Source organism: Musca autumnalis, unplaced genomic scaffold, assembly GCF_047663935.1.
Source record: "Musca autumnalis isolate F117 unplaced genomic scaffold, ASM4766393v1 scaffold_1, whole genome shotgun sequence".
Taxonomy (NCBI): Eukaryota; Metazoa; Arthropoda; class Insecta; order Diptera; family Muscidae; genus Musca; species Musca autumnalis.
In genome coordinates, this window is record NW_027411644.1 from 328,995,305 (window position 1) to 329,018,046 (window position 22,742).

Sequence of the window (22,742 nt, forward strand, 5' to 3'; positions counted from 1 at the left end):
ATGTTTAGTTTTTTTTTATTTCCTTTTTTTGTTACTTTTTAACCATTCCTTTATTTTTGCAGTTTTATTAACATTGTTGTTTGCTTTTCTTTTTTTTATTTTACAGGTTTCCGCATTGATTTTATAGATTCCAAGAAAAATGGTGGCAAACTATTGGTGATAAATGGATTTCGTTTTTTCCGCAACAAGAAGCATGGTTCTCGCCAATACTGGAAATGCAGTAATTACTACAAAGAGAAATGTCCTGCCATTGCTATATATGATGAAATTACGCTCAATCTGCGCTTGTGTCATCAACATCGTCATGTGTCTAGTAATGATATTGAAATCAAACCCTTTCTGGCCAAAGAACACAATATGATGGGTGAAGCTGCATTGGTGGCATTCAAACATTAAGGTTCTCTAAAACTAATTTCGCCCTATAGAACTGTATGTATGGTATTAGAAGTGTAGTTATCAGAAAAACGAGAGGAAATGCAATTGAATTTCATTGCATACAGTGTACATGCTGTTATTAAAATTTTAATATTTTTCTATTTTGTTTTTATATTAAAAATATAGGCAATATATAAATGAAATTTTAATCAATTATAAAGCGTTGACGCAAATTGAAAATATTTGTATGTAAATATTTCTCTATAACCGAATTTTGTAAGTAAATTGAAAATATTCAAAATTGTAAAATGTAAACTAATTTTAGACCATCCAAAGGAATTTTGAATTTCATCTTAAAAATTTGAAGTTTCTCAAATGAGTTAGTGTTAAATTAAGCAATTCTTAAATGATTTAATTGCCATTATTTACGAAAGGCAAATTTACTTTTGTATGAGGAGAGAATTAAAGCTTCATATACCTTCACTTCTTAGCTCTGTCTCCTCTCTCACCGAAAAACTGAGAATTGCCGCAGATAATTTTGCCTTCGTAACTCAAGGCTAAGACATCGTTGAAATAATTATCAATTTTTTTGTATTTAAATGGAAAATTATAGAAAACCTAAGGGAAAGCGGGAAGTCTGATAAAGCGGGCAGTCTGAGTCGATATAATTCCTTCTTTTATTTTTTTGAAATGTGTCCTTTCCTGATGGTAAAGATTTGAAACCCTCGAATATATTGCTTAAGTAGCTTAGGAAGAAATCATAATAAATGGAAAGGTGTTGGAATTGCATTAATTCTAATAATGTTTGTAAAAGTGTCGGTGTGCAGATGTTAGGTATTCAGATTCTGTCGAAGCCCCTAATAGGGATCCAAAAATCGGCAAGAATAAATATAATCCACTGGTCTTCCATTAAAAATTATCTTTTATCAATAAAAACAATAAATCTTATTAAAAAATATTTATAAAATGAAGATAGCAGAAAGGACAAGGGGACATTTCTAATAGTGTTTCCACTTTAAAGATTTTTCTATGACTGAGATGATGTGTTGCCGGTGGCTTCAACACTTGACCCCACTATACTTGGTCTATAGGTGGACAACATTTTAGAAACTTTTTATATAACAACTATATTACTGTGGCATCCCTGTACTAAAACATTTCTGAAATTTAATTTCTTTTTTATGGACAACATTTTGAGAACTTCTGAAATATAGCTATGAATTATACGAATAGAATCCGACCTAGCGCCCAAAGGTTACTGATAATTATTTTTTGTTTTTAATTCGTGAACATTTCGAATCTTCTGTCACTTGTTTCCTCGAAAGTATTACAAACCCATTCATGTCCTACTTTCTATTTTCACCCCGGAAGTAATTTGTTTCCAAAGTGATAATAATAATACTTGTTACAATAAAGGAATAATTTCTTTTTAGTGTTGTTTTAATTTTTATAATTAATTCATTTTCCCATTATTCAAAGCTCGCGCAAGTAAAGTTGCGTAATGTCTATATCACGACTTATATCTGAAAATATTTATATTCCAATAAAATAATGTCATGGGACATTGTGTTTCGAATAAGTACCCAGCAAAATGTTCGATGACAGATCATGAGTTGAATCATAGGTGCAAGTGACTGGTCATAGGTGCAAATTTAGGTGAATCACCGATGAAATTTACAAGGGAGTGACACCTGATTTCACCTGTTCATTGTCATGGCATTTTGCACCAGTTCATTGTCATGACATTTTGCACCAGTTCATTGTCACGGCATTTTGCACCAGTTCATTGTCACGGCATCTTGCACCAGTTCATTGTCATAGCATCTTGCACCGGTTCACAGTCATGGCTTCTTGCACCAGTCCATTGTCATGGCTTCTTGCACCAGTTCATCGTCATGGCTTCTTGCACCAATGCTTTGGATCCGGATTTTTGCCAATCAGAAATAAAATTCGCAATCCAATTATGTAATTTGTTGAATTAATAAGAATACAATGCGCAGATGATTTGTATCGCCAGATGTTATTTTTCTTTATTTTGTATGTAATTTTCAAAATTATATATTATATTAATCTGCAATATCATATTTATCTCTTCCGATGGCTGCAAGATACTTCTTTCAACTTGGGGGTTCCGTTTTTCCAATATTCGATAAATTATGTGTCAATCTCTGAACCAAGCTCATCGTTTGGGAAATCTAGTATAAATTTGAATTCTGTTATTTTATTTCAAAAGAAAAAGCTTATCCTGTAATAGTTACCACGTTATGGTCTCTTTTATACTTATTTTACCGATCTCCTACTTTGCTTCTCTCACTTTGCATGCCATGCTTGTGATATCGTGATCTTTCCATTGGAGTTTTGTTCCCTCGCGTCGCATAACGTCAAATGGCTCGTATTCATATGCCGGTGGCATCTTTATCCATCCTGTTAACATGGCCCAACCAACCCAATAATTGCAGCTCGATATGTTTTACTATATCGGTGTTGGTCGGCTGGGGAAGCTCGTGGTTTATAGACCGGGTCTTTTTCATACTTCTTTTTAATATCCACAAAACGAAACAGGTTTCCAAACACAAAATATATTTTTCTTTTGTTTTATATCAATTTACATTGTATTTTTAATTAAAATATATAAATTTTGCCACTATCGACCACTTTCATCTGACTTTTATTTTCATTTTAACAATTACTTTTGCAAGTACACAATTATTCGGGTATATGAGTATTTGATAATTTATTGTGCGGTTACTTATCAATTTATTTGAACTCATGATAATATTGTGACAAAGATCGGATCTTTCACGACTTCAATTGCACTCATGAAAATTCGATGAAAAAAATCGGATCTTTCATGACTTCGATTGCACTCATGAAAATTCAATGAAAAAGATCGGACCTTTCACGACTTCAATTGCACTCATGAAAATTCGATGAAAAAGATGGGATCTTTCACGACTCCTTTCGCACTCATGCAAAAGAACCAGTGAAATCATGATTTCACATGGAATCACTTCCATTTAATTTTGCTGGGTAGAGAATGTTGATGCCACAAAAAGCTGTAATGATGCAGTAACATTTTGTGTAAACGCAAAAAAGACTTAACACTTTAATACACATGCTCAAATGCAGAAAATTAGATGAATAAATGTATATATATTTTATTGTAAATAAACGTAATTGTTTTATGAAATACAATTAGATTTGTATATAAAGAAAATTTTAAGAATTTTTATGTGATTTTTATGAATAAACCAAATACAAATACAATGGCCACAAATAATATTATTCTAATCTGGAACAAAAGTGTCTATGCAACTCAAATAATAAAATAATTTTACTAATTATTATTCTTCTTTCTCTTTTCAAATTGATTCTATTTTGAAGGTCTACTAACAATTGGACGTGATATTAAGGACATTTCCCTGCCACATGGCCAGTACAAGGGTCAACATCCGAAAATACAATTTTCCGTATCAAAACGTGGCGGCCAATTATTATGGCTGGATGGGCTAAAATATTTTCGCAACAATGAGAATCGTACGAATTTTTTCTGGCGTTGTCATTGGTACTATCGGCGAGTTCGCTGCCCCGTACTTATATGTATGAATAAGTTTGATGTGACAGATTTTCGGCAAATACACAAGCATTGTCATGTGAAAACTGTGGCCAAGAAGCCGATGAAGAAAACAGTGGCCCAAACTATTTCACACCACAAGACCGAACAAGACTTAAAACATTAAATATATGTAAATTTTTTTCTGTTGGCATTAATTTTTGCAATAAATAAAATTAAACTACTTTAAAATATTAAACTTTAAATCACAGTCCAGTTAATAAGTGTTGAAAATATTTTCAAAATACTTTTTACTAATTCAATTGCGTTTTTTTTTTCTTTTTCTCCCGAAAAACAGTGGTCTTGCCTAATGATGTTGTCCCCAATCCCGAAGATGTTTTAATATTTTTTACCCAATCGCTTAGAGGTCGTCCAGCCATTATGGCCAATGGTGTACGTTTTCTGATCATGAGCGAAAATAAAAATAAGATTTTGTGGCGTTGCTCCTCAATGGCAACCAAGAAAATTAAATGCCCTGCTCGCATTACCATGCTTAAGGAGTCACCGCCGAAGTTTATTATCAACAAAGCGGAACATGTTCATGCAGAGTTGAAGCGTAATAAATATGGTTCAACTAAACATCAAATAAACAGTGTGCCAGCATCCAAAGTTAAAAAATTCGATTTTGATGGTCTAATAAAGGTGATAAATCCGGCAGCCGTACGCAAAAAGAATGAAGTCGTCGTCAAAATAGAACATGTTAAGAAGCCGCATCAACATCAATGTAAACATGAGCAAGAAGATGAAGAACACGAAGAGGAAGAAGTTGATTACGATAATGAAGACGAGTTTCAAGAGTAAATGAATTACATAATTCGGCACTTTTTTCTTATGGTTTGTATGCATTGATTATTTTTATACCCTACACCACAATGTGGTGTTTTGTCCAAAATTCACGTAACACCATGAAATATTCACACCTCATGTGGTATACAATTTTTCATATCTCGACAAGATAAAGCTATTTAGCGATGCGTGTGCCCCTGTCCGTCCGTCCATTTAAAATTGTGATCAAACTCCAGGCCGCAATTATGTACCGATCGCCAAGAAAATTTGTATGGAAGTCAAGATTCCACCAGATTATACACCATTAGTTATTGGTGATAATAGTAAAATAGTTAGGTGGTGTAATAGACCAAAAACAATATTTCTAGCTGCTCTGGTGTCGCAATGATGGAGCAAAATTAAAAAAAAAATTGAGTAATGACAAACAATAAACTTGTCATTTAATATGATCAGATAATATTTAGTGGTTTAAATGGATTTTGATCCATTTGCGCAAATTGGTAAAATTATAAATATAATCACCCTTGTCGTATCCAAAATTGCTAGCTGACGTGTCGTAACGTCTAATTGGTTATATGTATGTTTTTGATCAAAAAAGCAAAAATTTCAATTTTAAAAGAATTCTTTTTGTAACAAACATAATTAGAATTATTAGTAGATCATTTTTAAACTTTTAATTCAGAAGAAAAACTAACCCTATAGTTTTTACAATCAAAATAAGTGTTTGGCGTAGACGTTTTTGTGGTGGTTGGCGTAGTCGTCGTAGGGATATTTTTTGGTACCACGTAACATTTACGACAACGACAATTTTTTTCTCATACAAAATTTAAAAAATATATATTTTTTAATTGTAAAACTATTTGTTTGAAATCATCTTTTGAGCAAGAACTAAGAAATTTACATTGCATCAATCGTTATGGTAACATGGGGCGCCTTCGCCACTGGGGCGGGTACGCCATCGCCGATTTTCTCGCAAAATACAAGAGCTAGAAAAAATCCGTTAAAGGCAAAATTGTGAGTTTAATGAAGATCTATCATCTCCCAAAAGTTGGCAGTTGTGTCATAAGTCTGATAGCGGACGCTCGCGGTTTTGTGTTTTGATAGTATTGGGAAAAATAATTATAGTAGATGTTTTTTGTGATATCTTCTTTACCTTTTGTGATATCAAAAACATATTTTATACTGTTAGAAGACAACTATTGAAGAATAGAAATCCCAATAATTTGCATAAAAAAAACAATAACAAATGTCAATATATTCATATTATGAGATATGTTGGGGGTGGGGCGCCTACGCCACGATAGGTGCGTGGTGGGTTAATGTCAGAAATTTGTCATGTTTAACTTCAATTCTTTATGCCATAGATATACCACACTATAATGTGAAGTTAAAATCAAATAGTATCATAAACGTATCTTGTTTTGGTTATATTATGATTTTTGTACTTAAATTCAAGGAACCTATTGCAATTAACCGCTAAAATCGGTTATTATTTGTGAATTTTAGAATCAGTTTTGTTTATTCAAAAGAAAACATGTTCCTTTTTCGCATAATGTTGATATTTAAGGAAAAAGTATGGTAAATTACAGTTTTAGAGACCGTTGGAAAATGTTCAATATCGATGGCGAAGCTGCCCCATGGGTGGGGAGGCTTCGCCACTTTTTAGACATTTTGTAAATTGTCAAAAATAATATTTTAAAAACAAAATTATAACCACTTATATATCAAAACTTATAGTCAAGATACGCTAATATTTGTACCAAAAATAATATTTGAAAAAACTTTAACGGTGTCGGTATGAGAACATTTTGAACAAAAACGTGGCGAAGGCGCCCCATGTTACCATATATGAGGACTCTAACAGATTTTTAATAGAAAGTTTGTCATCTGATAAAGACACGAAATTTATCTTATGCAAATGAATCAAAGTAGTAATATTTGTATTTATTATAGTTATTTTCCAATATATTTTAATAATCATTGCCAAAAAATTCTTTTGAAATTAATTTGTTTTTATTTTTATATGCTGTCGTTTACAAAATCGGTCACGACTCTTTCCTCGTATTTCAACGCCATACGTAATACCAATTTGTCGTGTTACGCCATACGTAATACCGATTTGTCGTATCAAAAAAAATAAATGTTGTATTTAAACCAAGAAATGCGTTCTGAGAATTACAAATGTATTTCTTTCGATTTTTTAAGGATATAAAATGCTATAAAAGACAAAAAATGTCGTTGTATATAATTTTTCATCATATAAAAATGTATCTTACGACTACGCCAACGTCTACGCCTACGACAACGTCTACGTCACTTGAACGTCTACGACTACTAAGGGTGAATGACTAATCTTTATTCCTGGAAAGCCTCTCGAAAATAATCGCGCTAACCTTCGCAGTTATTCAATCAGGGAATATGCCAATAATTTTGGATATGAACGTAAATTCCCTGAGAGTTTTCTCACTCTCTCCTTTAAGTTTAAATAGGGCAGAGAGACAAAACTCAGCGAGAATTTGCGTTCAGAACAAGGCAGATTTAATTTTTTTAATTATGTGGGCCATTTCTTGACCTTTCATTGATACAATTTACAATAATGTAACGGTTGGATAACGGTACTACTATATTTGCTTTCTATGTAAAGAACCACATTTCCCTTCCATATTGCTAAATATACACGGTACGCCTTAACTAATTTTAAATGGAAGGTGCTTACACCTGGAAAGTTTTTGCAGATTCTGAAACTACAACGCTTATAGATGAGAAATAACAAGAAACAAAAAAACAAAAAAAGTGTTTTAGCTGTGAAAATTCTCCACAAGATTGACCTTTATAATATTTTCGTAGGTTTTACCGTTTTTTAGAAGTTCAAATTGAGACAATGCACTGACTGTGTCGCCTCCTTATAAAACAATGTAATTACTGAAATTTCCCAAAATTAACTTATATATCTTGAAAAAAGGAAAAAAAATCCAATCTTGTAGAGAATTTTCACAGCTTCAACATTTTCTTTAGTCCCATTTTGATATGACTTGCGGTTTCCAAGCAAAATCTTGAAGACTTAAGATAAAAACCTAAAAATTTGAACTGAACCTCTATATCTCAAAAATGGTAAGATCTACAAAAAAACCTAAAGGTCAGTCTTGTAGAGAATTTTCACAGCTACAACATTTTCTTTAGACTCATTTCGATACGACTTTCGGTTTCCAAGCAAAATCGCGAAAACCTAAAAAAAACCCTAAAATTGTGAATTTAGATCGCGAATTATTTAAAAATCCCTCCAACGATTTTTTCCTTTTCTTTTTTTATTTTTCTTATATATGAACATTGCTGTTTCAGAATCCGCGAAATCTTCCCATGTGTAAGCGGTTTTCATCAAAAGTTAGTTAAGGCGCACTGAGCATGATATTGTTTTATAAGGAGGCGATACAGTCAGTGTATTGTCTCAATTTGAACTTCTATATCCCAAAAACGGTAAAACCTACGAAAATATCGTAAAGGTCATTCCTGTGGAGAATTTTCACAGCTACAACATTTTCTTTAGGCCCATTTACATAGGACTCGCGGTTTCCAAGCAAAGTCGTGAAAACCTAAAGAACCTCAAAAACTGTGAATTTAAATCGCGATTTATTTGAAAATCCCTCCGGCGATTTTTTTTTGTTTCTTGATATTTTTCATCTATGAGCATTGTAGTTTCAGAATCAGCAACAATTTCCCAGGTGTAAGCACCTTCCATTTAAATTTGGTTAAGGCACACCGTGTATAGCTATCATGATAGAGAACTTTTTTGTCTTGGTCAGAAGTAATGTGAAATGTTGCTCCTTTAATTGGTTATCCCTTGTTGAGTAGGGCAAACAACAATTTTCTATATTTTAGATAAATTTTTTTTAATCTGAAAGATCACATTTAAACCACTTTTGAAAATTTTCTAGATGAAAAATATTGCATAGCTTTGTTGTAAATGGCATCCTTCAAAACCCTTTTTTGTAAACGCATTTTGCGCTGCCAACGATTACTCGAAAACGAATGGGCCGATCTTCATATATATTTTTGTGGGCAATTTAAGAACCCAATAATCTTGACTTTTGGCGAAACGGAAATTTAAAATATCTACTTTAAAAAGATTTATTGAAATGTTAAAGTCAATATCTCGATTTTAACGAAAAAATGAAAAAGAAATAAAATGACAAATAAAAATTTTTCTCACCAATATTTATAAAGGTTGGTCTATTCGTTTTTGAGCTATCGTTGGCATCGATTTGAAAATTAAATTTCGAGGAACATGCGTTTAAAGTTTCTATCACAGTATTTTTTTCTTTCCAATGCTCATAACTCAATTTTACTACTATAAACATGAAATTTTTTGCGGCAACATTTCCTTCGATTTTTTGTACGTCCGTCGGTCCGTATGTTAATTGTAATGACATTTTAAGATACCATTATGTGCCAATCTGATAATTTATCATTTATCAAATGTAGCACCCATGATAGTCATGATAGTGGTGTAGGGTATAACATGGTCGGCCCTGTCCGACTAAAGCCTTTCTTACGTTATTCACTTTATTTTATATTAATCGGATAATATCAATATTTTTAAGTTAAATGTAATAATACTGTTATTTACTTTTAAACGTACTTTGGAACAATTAAAGAAATTTAAATAAATATTGGCTTGTGGTTTTAGTTTTAAAAGAGAGCATAATTTGTTGTTGTAATTAAGCAGTCTGAATGAGTTGAATTATCATAACTATAAACATTCACGAGGCAGAAAGGATAGAGAAATCGCCTTCTCGTATTTGCACTATTCTTAAAGAACGAAGGGAATCACAAAAAGGGCAAGTAACGTAGACATTTCGAAATCATAACATATGTTTGAAAAATCGTCTTATTTATTTTAATTTTCAATAATTTAATTTATGTACTTTTTTAAATAAAATGTGAGATTGGAAGTAAGACTGGTCGTATCAAAAGCTCAAGTTAAAAAAACATGTAAAATGAAGTATCAAAAGGAGACACAACAATTTTCAAACTTCAGGGACACACTATTCTTCGTGTTGTTGTTAAAAACGTATTGATAAATGTTCTTCAGTTTGCCTTTAAGATATGCATTAAATATCATACTTATGTAACATAAAATAATGAAAAGATAATTGTAATCTTAATATGTCATAAATTTAATTTTAATTTATAACTCTGCAGTATCACACAAATAAAATAACTTTATACCAATTTAATTTAATCAAAAACTCAAAATACTCCAAATCATAATCGGAGAAAAAATTGACGAATGACCGTCCAGAGGACTGGGATTACAAATCAATAAGTTTTACTAATCGTGGAGACTAAGAAAAATCTGAAAATCGTTAAAAAATTTAACAAATATGATGATGATGTATTGGTCGCTGGTATTCGGACTTGATCTCACTAGAGAAAAAACTAAAATATAGCACTTCTGTGTGGCTGAATATCTTATGAAATAAATATTGCTTGTCGATTTTTGACCTCATAAACCTGGCAAATCTTGGTTTTGTGTTGGAACAAATTGTGAATATATCCCAACAACTCAAGGCAATTGGTGAAGAGGATTGGAGATTAAATACACATATTGAATACATTACTGTCTTAAAATTTAACAAAATGTCACAAATATTTCATACGATGTTTATTTTCGTGAAAACAACTTTTTCATGTTACTTTAGTTCTTAGGGCTTCTCTATATTGTTTGTTTCTCCAATTTTCGAAATAAGATGCCAATAAAAACCATAAGCAACAAACTTAAATTACAAAAACTAGAGCAATATTGAACAATGCCTATTAATATTGGGAGTTGTCGTGAACGGCAGTTCCCCGTGAATTTTTTCACTTTCTCACTTAACGGCGGAAAAACAAAACTCACGGGGAAATTTCATTCATGATAACCCTTATTGAAAAATCAAAATACAGCGAAAATTAAAAAAAAAATACTACTAACATTGTGTTATGCTAAAATGTATCTCTTATTAATTCCCTTTAATTAACAAAAATACATATATACATACTAAGTAGTTGATGAATGACAAAAAAACACAATTTTTTAATTTTATTACAGGTAATGTTAAATTAATTTATTTTCATTGGATTCATACAATTTTTAACTTTCACTAATGCTTTTTGTTTCAATTCTCTTCTGCTTTAGATCAAATATTATATAATCAGAAATCCTCCTCCTCCTCCTCATCGGATGAAATACAATATGTTACATCGCAGAAGGGTCGTGTACAATTATTATGCCAAGGATTCTATTATGTAAGGGAAAAGAAAATACGAAATAAAGTGTATTGGCGTTGTACCCAATATACCACATGGTTTCGATGTCATGGACGTTTACATACTGAAAATGGTCGAATTGTTCATAAAAGTTTACACAATCACAACTCGGCAGAGGAAGGTGAAAAACCAAATATGCGCAAATCAAAGTTGAAAAAATTATTTTTACTACAAAACTCTTCGGATAATGATGCTGGTGGCGGCAAAGGCGTACCTTCTGTTACAAATTTCACAATCCAAGATATGGCCATATTAAATGCAAATTCACGGAGACAAACAGTATCATCTTCTATATCCAATGCTATAATGTAAACAACAAATTAATAATAAAACAATGCAAGCACAAAAATTAATCATTTTATATATAATTTTGTTTCTATAATATATATTTTATATTTTCAGAATTGAGTGTTTTTTTACTAATGCATTTGTTTTTTTTTAATTTTTGTTTTTTGTCCGCTTTTTCCTTGACTCCAACAAAATTTTAGATCGAAAGCCAAACATTGCCTTATTTACCAATACAAAGAAGAAAAATCGTAAACTCATCATACATGGCTATGATTTTGTGATTGATCGCCAGCTGAAAACAAGTACAAATTGGCGTTGTGCCCGTTATAAGAGTGCCCAATGCCGTGCACGTGCAACTACCCGCATAGATGCCAATGGTGTTGAACTTTTCGTTTTGCGTAATCCGGAGCACACTCATCAAACCTGTGTCTAGACAATGTAGACAATTGTATTCCGCAAACATTTGTGTTAAGTACAAAGATTTGAATTAATTCTCTATATCGTTATATTTAGTTATATAAGTTGTAAGATTTTGACTCCACATGTAATTGTTAGGTTATAATAGAAATACATACATTTTTCTACAATAGAATTGAAATAATTTAACGAATTTTGCAAAACTGTTGCCTTTTTTGTTTCTACAAAAAATGGTCAGGTTTATGAAAACAAATCAATCCTTGTTGTAATCTTAACAAAAGTTTATTTTTTTAATTATATAGGAGATTATTCTGAACGAAAATGTGAATTTTGTCTTTTCTGCCGTTACAACTTACGGGAAGGTGAAAAAATTCACGGGAAATTTTCATTCAGAATAACCCCAATATGCTTTTATACGTTTCGTTCGTTCAAATTAGTACCGAAGTACTGTAAACCATCAAAAATACTCATTACAAAACCCCCTTACTAACCCATTATTTTAACAAGGGTATGTCGTGCGTAATGTGTGGTTATTTTCTTGCTGTGAATAATAAGTTTACATATAAATGGTCTTATTAAAATCCACTGGATTTCAAATATCAATTTTATTAGTTATACGTCAAATAAATCCTCACAGAGAAGGTTAACCCGACAAAAAACTCTAATTAAACATGGCGTTATTGTAGAAAATTGTTTTAGGGCTAAAGTAATGATAATGAAAAATAATTTGTCCAGTAACACTGTCTCTCTCTCTTAAGTACATTCTTTTTGGTCGTTTCGTAAGTCCAAATTTAAATGTTAACTTACTAATGGGGAATTTCTCACGGTCATAAGTAAGAATTAATTATACCTTTTGACATAATCTGAGAAGATCCCTCAATCTGAAAAATATTTCACTTTTGTGATAAAGGTATCCGAAGGAATGAACAGTTATATACTGTCCTCGAAAAACACATTCTTTTAAAAAATATAATAAAATTTACCACGGTGCTCTTGAATCAAATTTAAATGGAAGGTGCTTACACCTGGGAAGTTTTTGCGGATTCTGAAACTACAATGTTCATAGATGAGAAAAATCAAAAAACAAAAAAAAAAAAAAAAAAAAAAAATCGCCGGAACGCTTTTTAAATAAATCGCGATTCAAGTTGACATTTTTAGGGGTTGTTTAGATTTTCACGATTTTGCTTAGAAACCGCAAGTCCTATAAAAATGGGTCCATAGAAAATGTTGTAGCTATGAAAATTTTCTACAAGATTGACCTTTACGGTGTTCTCGTAGGTTTTACCATTTCTGAGATATTGAAGTTCAAATTGTGACAATGCACTGACTGTATCGCCTCCTTATAAAACAATGTCATGAAGGGTGCTCCTTAACTAAATTTTAATGAAAACCGCTTACACAGGGGAAGTTTTTGTGAATTCTGAAACAGCAATGTTCATAGATGAGAAAAATCCAAAAACAAGAAAAAAATCGCTGTAGGGACTTTTAAATAAATCGCGGTCAAAATTCACATTTCTAGGAGTTTTTCAGGTTTTCAAGATTTTGCTTGGAAACCGCAAGTCCAATCGAAATGGAGCTAAAGAAAATGTTGTAGCTGTGAAAATTCTCTACAGGATTGACGTTTATGATTTGTTCTCAGGCTGTACCATTTTTGAGATAAAGCAGCTCAGTTTACATTTTTAGTTTTTTGTTAGGGTTTCGCGATTTTGCTTGAATACGGCAAGTCTTATCGGCATGGGACCTAAGAAAATCTTATAGCTGTGAAAATTCTCTACAAGAGAGGCTTATGTAATTTTTCCTAGGTTGTAGCATTATTTTAGATATGTATATAAGTTTAAGTTGGGAAATTGCAGTCATGACATTGTTTTATAAGGAGACTATACAGAATTGAATTGAATTTGAATTGTCCCAATTTCAACTTCTATATCTCAAAAGTTGTAAAACCTACGTAAATATCATTAAGGTCAATCTTGTAGAGAATTTTGATAGCTACAACATTTTCTTTATTCCCATTTTGATAGGGTTTGCGGTTTCCAAGCTTAATCTAAAAACCTAAACAAACCCTAAAAATGTCAACTTGAATCCCGATTTATTTAAAAAGCGCTCCGGCGATTTTTTTTGTTGTTTGATTTTTCTCATCTATGAACATTGTGGTTTCAGAATCCGCAAAAACTTCGCAAGTGTAAGCACCTTCCATTTAAATTAGATTCAAGAGCATTCCAGATATTTTAGTAGACGGGAAGAGGAAAACGGTTACACCATACCGCTGTATTACGGACATTTGAGGTCAGCTCTTAAAATACATTTAATAGAAAAATGACAAACTTTTGGGAAAAGGTACCAGAAAGAGTGGACATATATAGTCCATATTCGAAAATATACATGTTTGAAAAAATATATATTAGAATATGGGCCATTATTATATGTGTTCTTTTACTATCTGATGGATTTGAAAACGCAAAATAAACCAATTTAGAGGCATTAAAAATATAATTTTTACATTGAAAGTTATTGCCAAGAAGCTCCTCCTTGAAATGCAATCATCACTTTTAACTTTATGTTAACCGGAAAGGTAAAGGTAAATTCAAACTATAACAAAAGAAGACTTATAATATTAGGGGTATGAGTGTAATGTGTGTATTATTAATTACATTTTGGGTGTAAATCCATTTTTTTTTATCTAAATCCAATTTGAATTTAATTTTATCAAAGTGTATATGGAAATTTCTGAGTGAAATCGGATACTTTTTCAAAAAGTGGTTTTTGATTTCCTTTATTATTTTGGCTGTGTTGATGCTGCTCTCCAGCAAAACATTTCACTATGTATTTTCAGACTTGTTTTGACTAACGGTTCCACAGATATCGCGCCTTAAAAAAGACGAATTTTCTCGATTTAATATTAAAAATCAATTTTTATCAATGATTGTACTCTTCGATTTTCTTGATTTTTTTTTTGAATTAAACTTCGATTAATTACAAAAGTTTAAAGTCTTATTTGGTAGTGGGATTCAAGTAATTACTTTTTTTCTGAATTTTGTAAAATTTCTCAAGAAAAATTTTTCCTATACAAAATTTGTTATTTTACCATAAAATAGCAAGTTAAATTTATTAACATTTGTTTTGTTATTTTATTTAGAAATTTATCTTAAAAACTCTGTAATTATTCCATTTTGAAAATGGTTCATATATGTATGTATGTATTATTTTAATAACTTTTTATCTAATTTCTTCTTCTATCACAGCTGACATAACCTTTGTGCCGGGACAAAGGGGTAAGCCAAAATTAGTTGTCAACGGTTTCACCTATATTAAAAACAAAACAACACACAACAAAATGTATTGGATTTGTGCAGAGACTGCTAAGAGAAAATGTAAAGCCCGTATTATTATGCCAAGAGATGGTAAATTCGAAGCTCTGAAATTCAGTTATGTTCGCCACAATCATATGCCTGTTATACAATTACGCAGAAACAAATGAAAAAGTATGTTCTTTAAGAAAATTATTGACGATATTTAAAAAAAATGAATTTAAATTTAAATTTAAAAAATGAATTTAATAATAACAAACTATTATTTAATATGTATGTTTGTGTTATTATTTTGTGTAAGTTTGAAATACATTCCATTATTATTACAATAAATAAATTTGTATTGTCTGCGCTCTCATATTAAGTAACAGTTTTCTCTTTTGAGTAAATAGTAGAAGCTCGATAATTACACAGGTTTAAAAGCACCAACTGTTTGTCACTAAGGTTTTCGATTTATAGGGATTCCATTGACAATAATCTAATCACCTTAAAAAAATATAATTCATTAATATTTTCTATTATTTTTTATTTCAGGAAAATATGATTCTTTTCATGATATTGACTTTATTTCCGAACGCAATAGTAAAGAACTGTACGAGGATGAGTCATTGCTAACAGTGTTGGAACAGAAACCACGCAAAATCATTAGATCGCCATCTAAAAACATTATGGCTTACGGTGAGGGTTTCTATAATTTTGAAATCCCTTGGCATAAAATGTCTCCCGAAGTTATAAAGATACTGAAGGGAAAACAAAAAATTGGCAAATTGATAAACTCTTTTTGTAACGTAATAGTCGATGAACTACGACAAACATCCCATGTTATACCTATGCGAATTTATCGAAATATTGCTCATCTAGCGGCTACTAAATATCCGGATTCATTTGCTGAAAAAGATTGTGAAGGCCACATTGTATCACGCACGCCAATGTCTTTGGTTACGAAAATGAGAAATCGTAACAATTTTTTAAATTCTAATGCAAAAACAAGGAATAACGTATTACCCGTGGTAAAACGGAAGAAGGGAAAAACTTCGAATATCAAAAGTAATGAATAATATTTGATAATAACATAATTACAACCACGAGATATTGTGCCGACTTTTAGATACTTTTTGATCATATCTACCATTTAATGGAATAATGTTTATAATTATATTTCGATGCCTCGGAATAATTTCGTCATTGGTAAGCAAATACCTCCCTCAAGTATATTTACAATTCAATGATGAATTTTATCATCTTCTGCAGGTACATTTTCTACTGAAAGAGAAATTGCAGTTATTGACACATACATAGGTGTCAACAAGGTATGCTTTACGGGTTATGAAATTATCGTAGAATACCCAAAACCAAATGATCTTTCTACACACGATAAAAAAATCTTAATCTTGTGAGGGCATTATCTGAATTAACGAGTTGTGTGCTTACAAGTACGACAGAATTACCGTTATACAAAACCATGAAACTCTAATTTAAAACGAAAAGCAAGTAAAACTATTAAAATTCATTATAAGAAAAAAGACTCTTCGTGTATGTTGGAAATAGCAATTAATATGGTCATGTATTTTCAAGTGCCTCATGGCTTAATACCCAATTGAGATCCGTTTGAGCAAAGCCCATCCGTACCTCTTTCCTTTCCGTCTGGTGCACACGATAACTTTTACAGGAGTAAACAAATTGGATGAAACTTTGCAAACGTCGTTCTTTTAAGAATGTATATCGGTTTTTTGCAGAGTAACTTATTTTGTGGCCACATCTTGCATCGTTTGCATATTTTTCCTGTTCAAAACGGTACTTTTATTATTTGGAAGGAGTCCACACTTCCCAAGAAAAAAATCGTGTTTTTAAAAGGGGCAATAAAGTTTAATTTGCATAAGCGTTGTTGAATAGTTAGTCAAATATTTTTGTCTATTGGTACCTTTAGCACAGTTGTTTATGATTTTGATTTAAGGTATGTTCTTGTTGTTTAAAAAATAAATCACATCAAATCGGATTTTTGAAAATCCATAAATATCTAAAAAAATCCATTTCAATTTTTGTAAATTGTTAACATTTTAAAGATATAATTACCAATTGCGCAAAATTAGCTCCAGCGTATCGATCAGAGGCTCGTAAAAAAGTTTAATTTTCTAGTGCGAAGAAGTTATCGAACCTCATTTTGAAAAATGAAAATGACTGATTTTCTAAATTGATATACATATGGGGATTTCTTCTTCAAAAAGATGTTTTTGATTTCTGTTATTTTTTGCTGTGTTAAGGGGTTTTCCCTAGTTGTGCTGGCATAAAAACACACAATTTTCAATTTTTTTCTGAGAAAACTACCAATATTTTTAGGTAAATTTTTTATTCCTATGAAAGAGCACATCTTAAACTACCTATGGAATTTTTGTTGTTGAAAAATATTGCACAGTTTTGTGGTAAATGGCTACCTGCGGAACCCATTTTTTGTAAAAGCGTTTTGCGGTGCCAACGCTTGGGCCGATCTTCATATATTTTGGGGCGCCTTTTAAGAACCTAGTAACCTTGTCTTTAAGCGAGACAGAATTTTCAAAAATCAATTTTAACAAAAATAGTACTCTGTACAAGTTATTTAACCTGTAGAAGGTAAAATTTCGATTTTAAGGAAAAAATGGACCGATTTTGCACAAAAATCGGCCAACAAAATTAAAAAAATCTCGCTTAAAGACAAGGTTTTTATGTATTTAATAAGCTCACCAAAATATACGAAGATCGGTCTATCCGTTTTCGAGCTATAGTTGGCACCGACTTCAAAAATGGCATTTCGAGAAAAACGCGTTTTAAGTTTTTATTTCGGTTTACATGAATAAAAATGTATTTTTGGTAAAATTACAAGGATTCCATACAGGAGCTCTTCCGCCGACGATGCAGCTTGTAAAATGGAAATTTGGTGTTGCCTTCGCAACATTCTTCCTTCACGAGTGCTTGGTCGATTTTTTTAGCATATTCGTGTGCGTTTTGTCCACAGCTCACTCCGATCGAGCTCAAATAAAATAACAATAAGTTTTGATACCTTCGTTAGAAAGACCAATCGCAATGTAAGTTGCTAAATTTACAACGAGTGCTCCACTTGAAAGGGTTTTGGGGCAAATTTTCTAAATAAGTTGATTGAATCCGCCGACGCGTCTTTCGAGTAAAGACTCTTTATTTAGACCGTTGTATATAGGTCTGTCTAATAGCATCCAAAACATTTGATGACATGAAAATGAACATGAAAATGGTCTGTAATCGTGTATGAAAGCCTCTTTTCATGTCCGAGCCCGTTGATATGAACACCACGAGTCTTCACCGGTTGGACATCTCTCGTGACGTGGATTTGTATCGCTTGAACTGTAATGATCAAATGTTGCCCATATTGGCTCAGGCATATCGTGAATTGAATTCGAATGGCGTAGAATTGCAAGTCCATAGTAGACAGTGAGCTTCTCAATCAATTTTCCTGTCAACATTCCTTTGCCTCCAAGCTTTTTGTTACTTTTTACTATACTTCGAAGGCGGGACCCCATACGCTGTTGGAGCGTATCATTGCTTCTTTATGACTTCTACCTCGCCATATGGATTAGAATATAATAGACCAGTGTACGTCTTCGAGTCTTCGTCTCCAATATAGTAATGGTACAGGACATTATATTTGGCTATTGAGCGTTTGAAGATTTCTATAATAGAGTCCACCTCCATTTTTCCCGAAGTGCCTTCATGATTTGCACTGCAATTGTCTTTGTGTGTTTCATACCATTCTTCTTTTTACCACAAGATCAATAACTTTTCCACTGTAGTATCCTAGAACTGATGTAACTCCAAACAACGATGAAAATACTCGCTTCCTCCACGATACTGTTAATATCGAAATTCCGTCGAACGATACATTGAGAGCATTTTCAATTTCTTCACGTACTGCTTTTTGGAAATGAATGAATGACCGTCCACATGTTTCATTCATAGGTAACAATTGAATTCATTTCAGGGAATTCCCAACAGGTAGCCATTGTGAGGTACATTAAAAGTATGCAAAAAGAAGTGGTATAATAAACCAATAATGTACGCCTAAACACACAAACCACTACGGGTTCTCCACTTTGAAAGGTCATATCTCAGCGTTTTTTGCTCCGATCGACATTAATTTTTTTGTGGCACACATTTTTTTTTTTGAAATTGACAAGTTGGGGTAATTGTACGTTTATATATAACCGGATTTAACAAACCCACTTGGTTTCAAATGTCAATTCCTTTGCGTAGACGTCAAATAAATCCTCATTAAGAAGGTTAACCCTTCAAAAGGCTATAATATAAACATGACCTAACCCCTTAATGCTGCTCCTCGACAAAACATTTCAGTTCTTTAGTTGGGTTTGGGTGCATTTTCGCGATTTAATGTTTAAAATAAATTTTTATCAATGATTTTCTTAATTTTTTTTTTTGTATTAAACTACAAATCATTAGAAAAAATTAAGTCCAATTTGGTAGAGGGTCTCGAAAAATGATTATTTTTTCTAAATTTTTAAAAACTTTTCAATAATTTTTTCCTTATGCGGCCCATACATTTACTACCAATCTGCTGCTGTCGATGAACCATTTGTGTACGTGTGAGATAGAGTAGTGTGGTAAATATTCCTCCAAAACAAGGTCTGTTCCAGTACTGCAAAAATCTACTAATGTTTACTATTTTTTCGATAACATAAAGAAAAAAGTGTTATCGTAGTAAAAAGTAGTAGCTTCTTGCAGGTTCTGGAACAGAGCAAATATTTATTATTTTCAATAATTGTTTTTTTTTATTACTTCGAAAATAAACAAAATTCATCGGATTGAAAGTGTTTAATTTCCAAAATCAAAATAGTTTTGATTTCTATCCTGCAAAAAATATTCACACATACATTGACAAATGCTCCAAAATTTACTAAAACTATTACAAATGCTGTCCTGCATGCCCACAGTGTATGGGCCGCATTAAAATTTGTGTGAAACATTTGTTATTTTACCAAAAAAATACATTTTTAACATTTGTTTTGTAATTTTATTTGGGAATTTGTCTTAAACATCTTAAAAATCTGCCTAATTTTTCGATTTTAAAAATGGATTAACATTTATTGTAGCAACATTAGTGGATATTACGCTCCACTTGAGAAGTTATGAGTATTTCTTTGCATATAATATAGTTTTTACAAAATTCGACCTTTTTGGAAAAGTTACTGATATTTTTGGAAAAATTACTCAACAAATCTGAAAATATACTGAAATGTTTTGCAAAAAATAAAGGAAATCAAAAAGTGTTGGAGTGAACTCAGATGTCCCCAGCACTGATGGAAAAATCTTGTTAACGTTTGAATTTGAAAAGCTCTAAAATCCGTATAAACCGTCTAAATCCATGTTTTTTGAAGGTTGAAGTTTTTAAAATTACGGTCAACATTCGAATCTGGTTCCATATCGATTTACAATAATCGTGAATTTTTATTTTAAATTTGTTGATTGTCCAGTCAATTTTTCTCTCAAATTGTCTATTGCTGCCGTTTAAAGATACCTACCTTACATATATTTTTACCAAACTCGCAATCTTTTATTAGGCAAAAATGGGTATCTGCAAATTAAATTTAAAGGACTTTTATAACTATTTTTAACTTTTTCAATTAATAATACTAAATAAATGTTTATTTAAAAATGTTATAAACTTAAAATGTTCCAAGATCATCATAATGCACATACACTACTAACGTAATTTGTATTATATTTGCCTTATTAATGATTAACTAAAACTAAAATATAAATATTAGTTTGTAGCCTGTATTAGTTTTTATGATTTAATCGAGTGAGGTACTATATGTACCTCGTTCGTATTAAAAAGAGTCGATTCAAACTCAAAAATTAATGAATTATTTATTAAAAACGTAGGATTCTTTCAAATTCCTTCCACATGAATTATGGCTGACTTCATAAATGCAACACAATATTTGGCGCTGTCTTGTGTTCATAAATGCAGTGTGTTTTTGTATGTATTGAATATACAAAATGTATATCAAAAATTGTATTTTACAAAAAGTAAACAAAACTACTATATTGAGAGCGTTCATAAATGCAGTAAAATGACTTGTCATTTTTACTTTGCATTCATGTTGCTTTGTTTCACATGTGACAACTCAATGTTGCATTTATGAAGTCAGTCTTTTTTAAATAAAAAAATATGTGTACAATTTCAAACTTGTTTTCAAACTCTTTGTTATCATCGTTATATTTATTTATGTAAATAAATGAATTAAAATAAAATAAAAAAATTATTCCTGTGTTTTGTTTCTTAAAGCAGTGTTATTTTCCTCCAATCGAAACCCTTCACCATTAACTAATATATTTTTGAATATTTTCCCTTATTTAACAGATTTGGAAGAATTGGCTCATAAAACGGGCATAACAATATCTCAAGGAATCAAAGGCAAACCCAAACTAATGCTTGCAGGATTCGCCTATTTTCGCAATAATGTAAAAGGTTCGAAAACCTACTGGCTGTGTGGCATGAATCGGGCATTGCGCTGTAAGGCACGTTTAATTACCTGCTCCAATTCAGGTGAATTGGTAATAAAAAATCAACAACACAATCATCCGCCAAGTGCTAAAAACGAATATTATGGTCAAAATCGAATATATGAATGAAAAATAAATCCCAAATTCGATTAATTTAAATAAATTATTCAATTAAAAACAAAACACATGTGTTCATTTTGTTTCTCCAAGGCAATAACTTGATGTCTGTTCCAGTACTGCAAGAATCGACTAATTTTTACTATTTTTTTTTCGATATTATAAAGGAAAAAATTATCTAGTATAACTAGTAGTTTCTTGCAGGTTCTAGAGCAAAGCAATGTTTTTTTACTTTCACATTTTTTATTTCTTTTCTCACCTCGGTTTTAATTTTTTTTTTTAATTTCTTTGCAGATTTAATCGTAGTGAGTTATCCCACGAATAATGAAATTTTCGAATCTATTCAATACATCAAGGGTCAGCGTGGTTCTCGCAAAATGGTTTGTGGCGGTTTTTCTTATATTTGTGCGAAAATTAAGAAGGGTCGTAAATATTGGGTTTGTGCAAAGCAACGCAGTCGAAATTGCAAGGCCCGCATTATCACCGATTTGGATGAAGGTGAATTTTATACTCGCAATCTAACCCATAACCATGGAACGGATAATTCTATTTGGAAAAGCACCTCGGATCAGTTTCATGCAAAAATTATTGATTTGATGGATCTTAAGATAGAAGGTGAAAATGATTAGGCTAAACAAAATAACTGTTAAAATTTCAAACATATTTGTGTGGAATTTAATAAAAAACATTATTTATTTATTTAACAATTATGAGGCAATTCTACCTGTTTTACAGACATTCATTTTGTTCCCTAATTGTTATACCCGTGCACTATAGGTAATTTGACCTGTTTTTGAGACAAAAATTAATAACAGCGGAATTAAAGGATTTTTTAACATTTTAAATTGTTTATGTGTAAAAGTGAGATAAAACAAATATTTTTACAGATAAATTCGGATATAAGGAACAACGATTATAAGCAACTACGTATATAACGAACAAAGCTATTTTTTCCAATGTCATTTTCATTAGTTTTCTTATACACAACAAACTGATGAAAACGA

General features: G+C 31.4%; 1 protein-coding gene across 11 annotated transcripts in view; it reads left to right on the forward strand.

The window, feature by feature from the left end:
- The window catches only part of LOC141390421 (modifier of mdg4-like), a 93,684-nt gene extending 71,228 nt beyond the window's left edge, over window positions 1–22,456 (forward strand). The window contains exons 5-8 of one of the 11 annotated variants that reach the window (XR_012409343.1): window positions 11,569–11,835; window positions 15,028–15,267; window positions 15,628–16,281; window positions 16,345–21,377. Coding sequence is in view for 8 of the 11 variants with exons in the window: in XM_073963334.1 (XP_073819435.1) it covers window positions 4,287–4,789 (503 nt within the window). In the remaining 3 variants the exon portion in view is untranslated. Of the gene's footprint in view, window positions 1–106; window positions 3,653–3,759; window positions 4,181–4,200; window positions 4,234–4,286; window positions 10,021–10,949; window positions 11,430–11,568; window positions 11,967–15,027; window positions 15,452–15,627; window positions 16,282–16,344; window positions 21,378–21,478; window positions 21,805–22,032 lie in introns of those variants that run through there. The other 10 variants (XR_012409340.1, XR_012409342.1, XM_073963348.1 and 7 more) reach the window with 10 other exon arrangements.
- The last annotated feature ends 286 nt before the right edge of the window (window positions 22,457–22,742 follow it).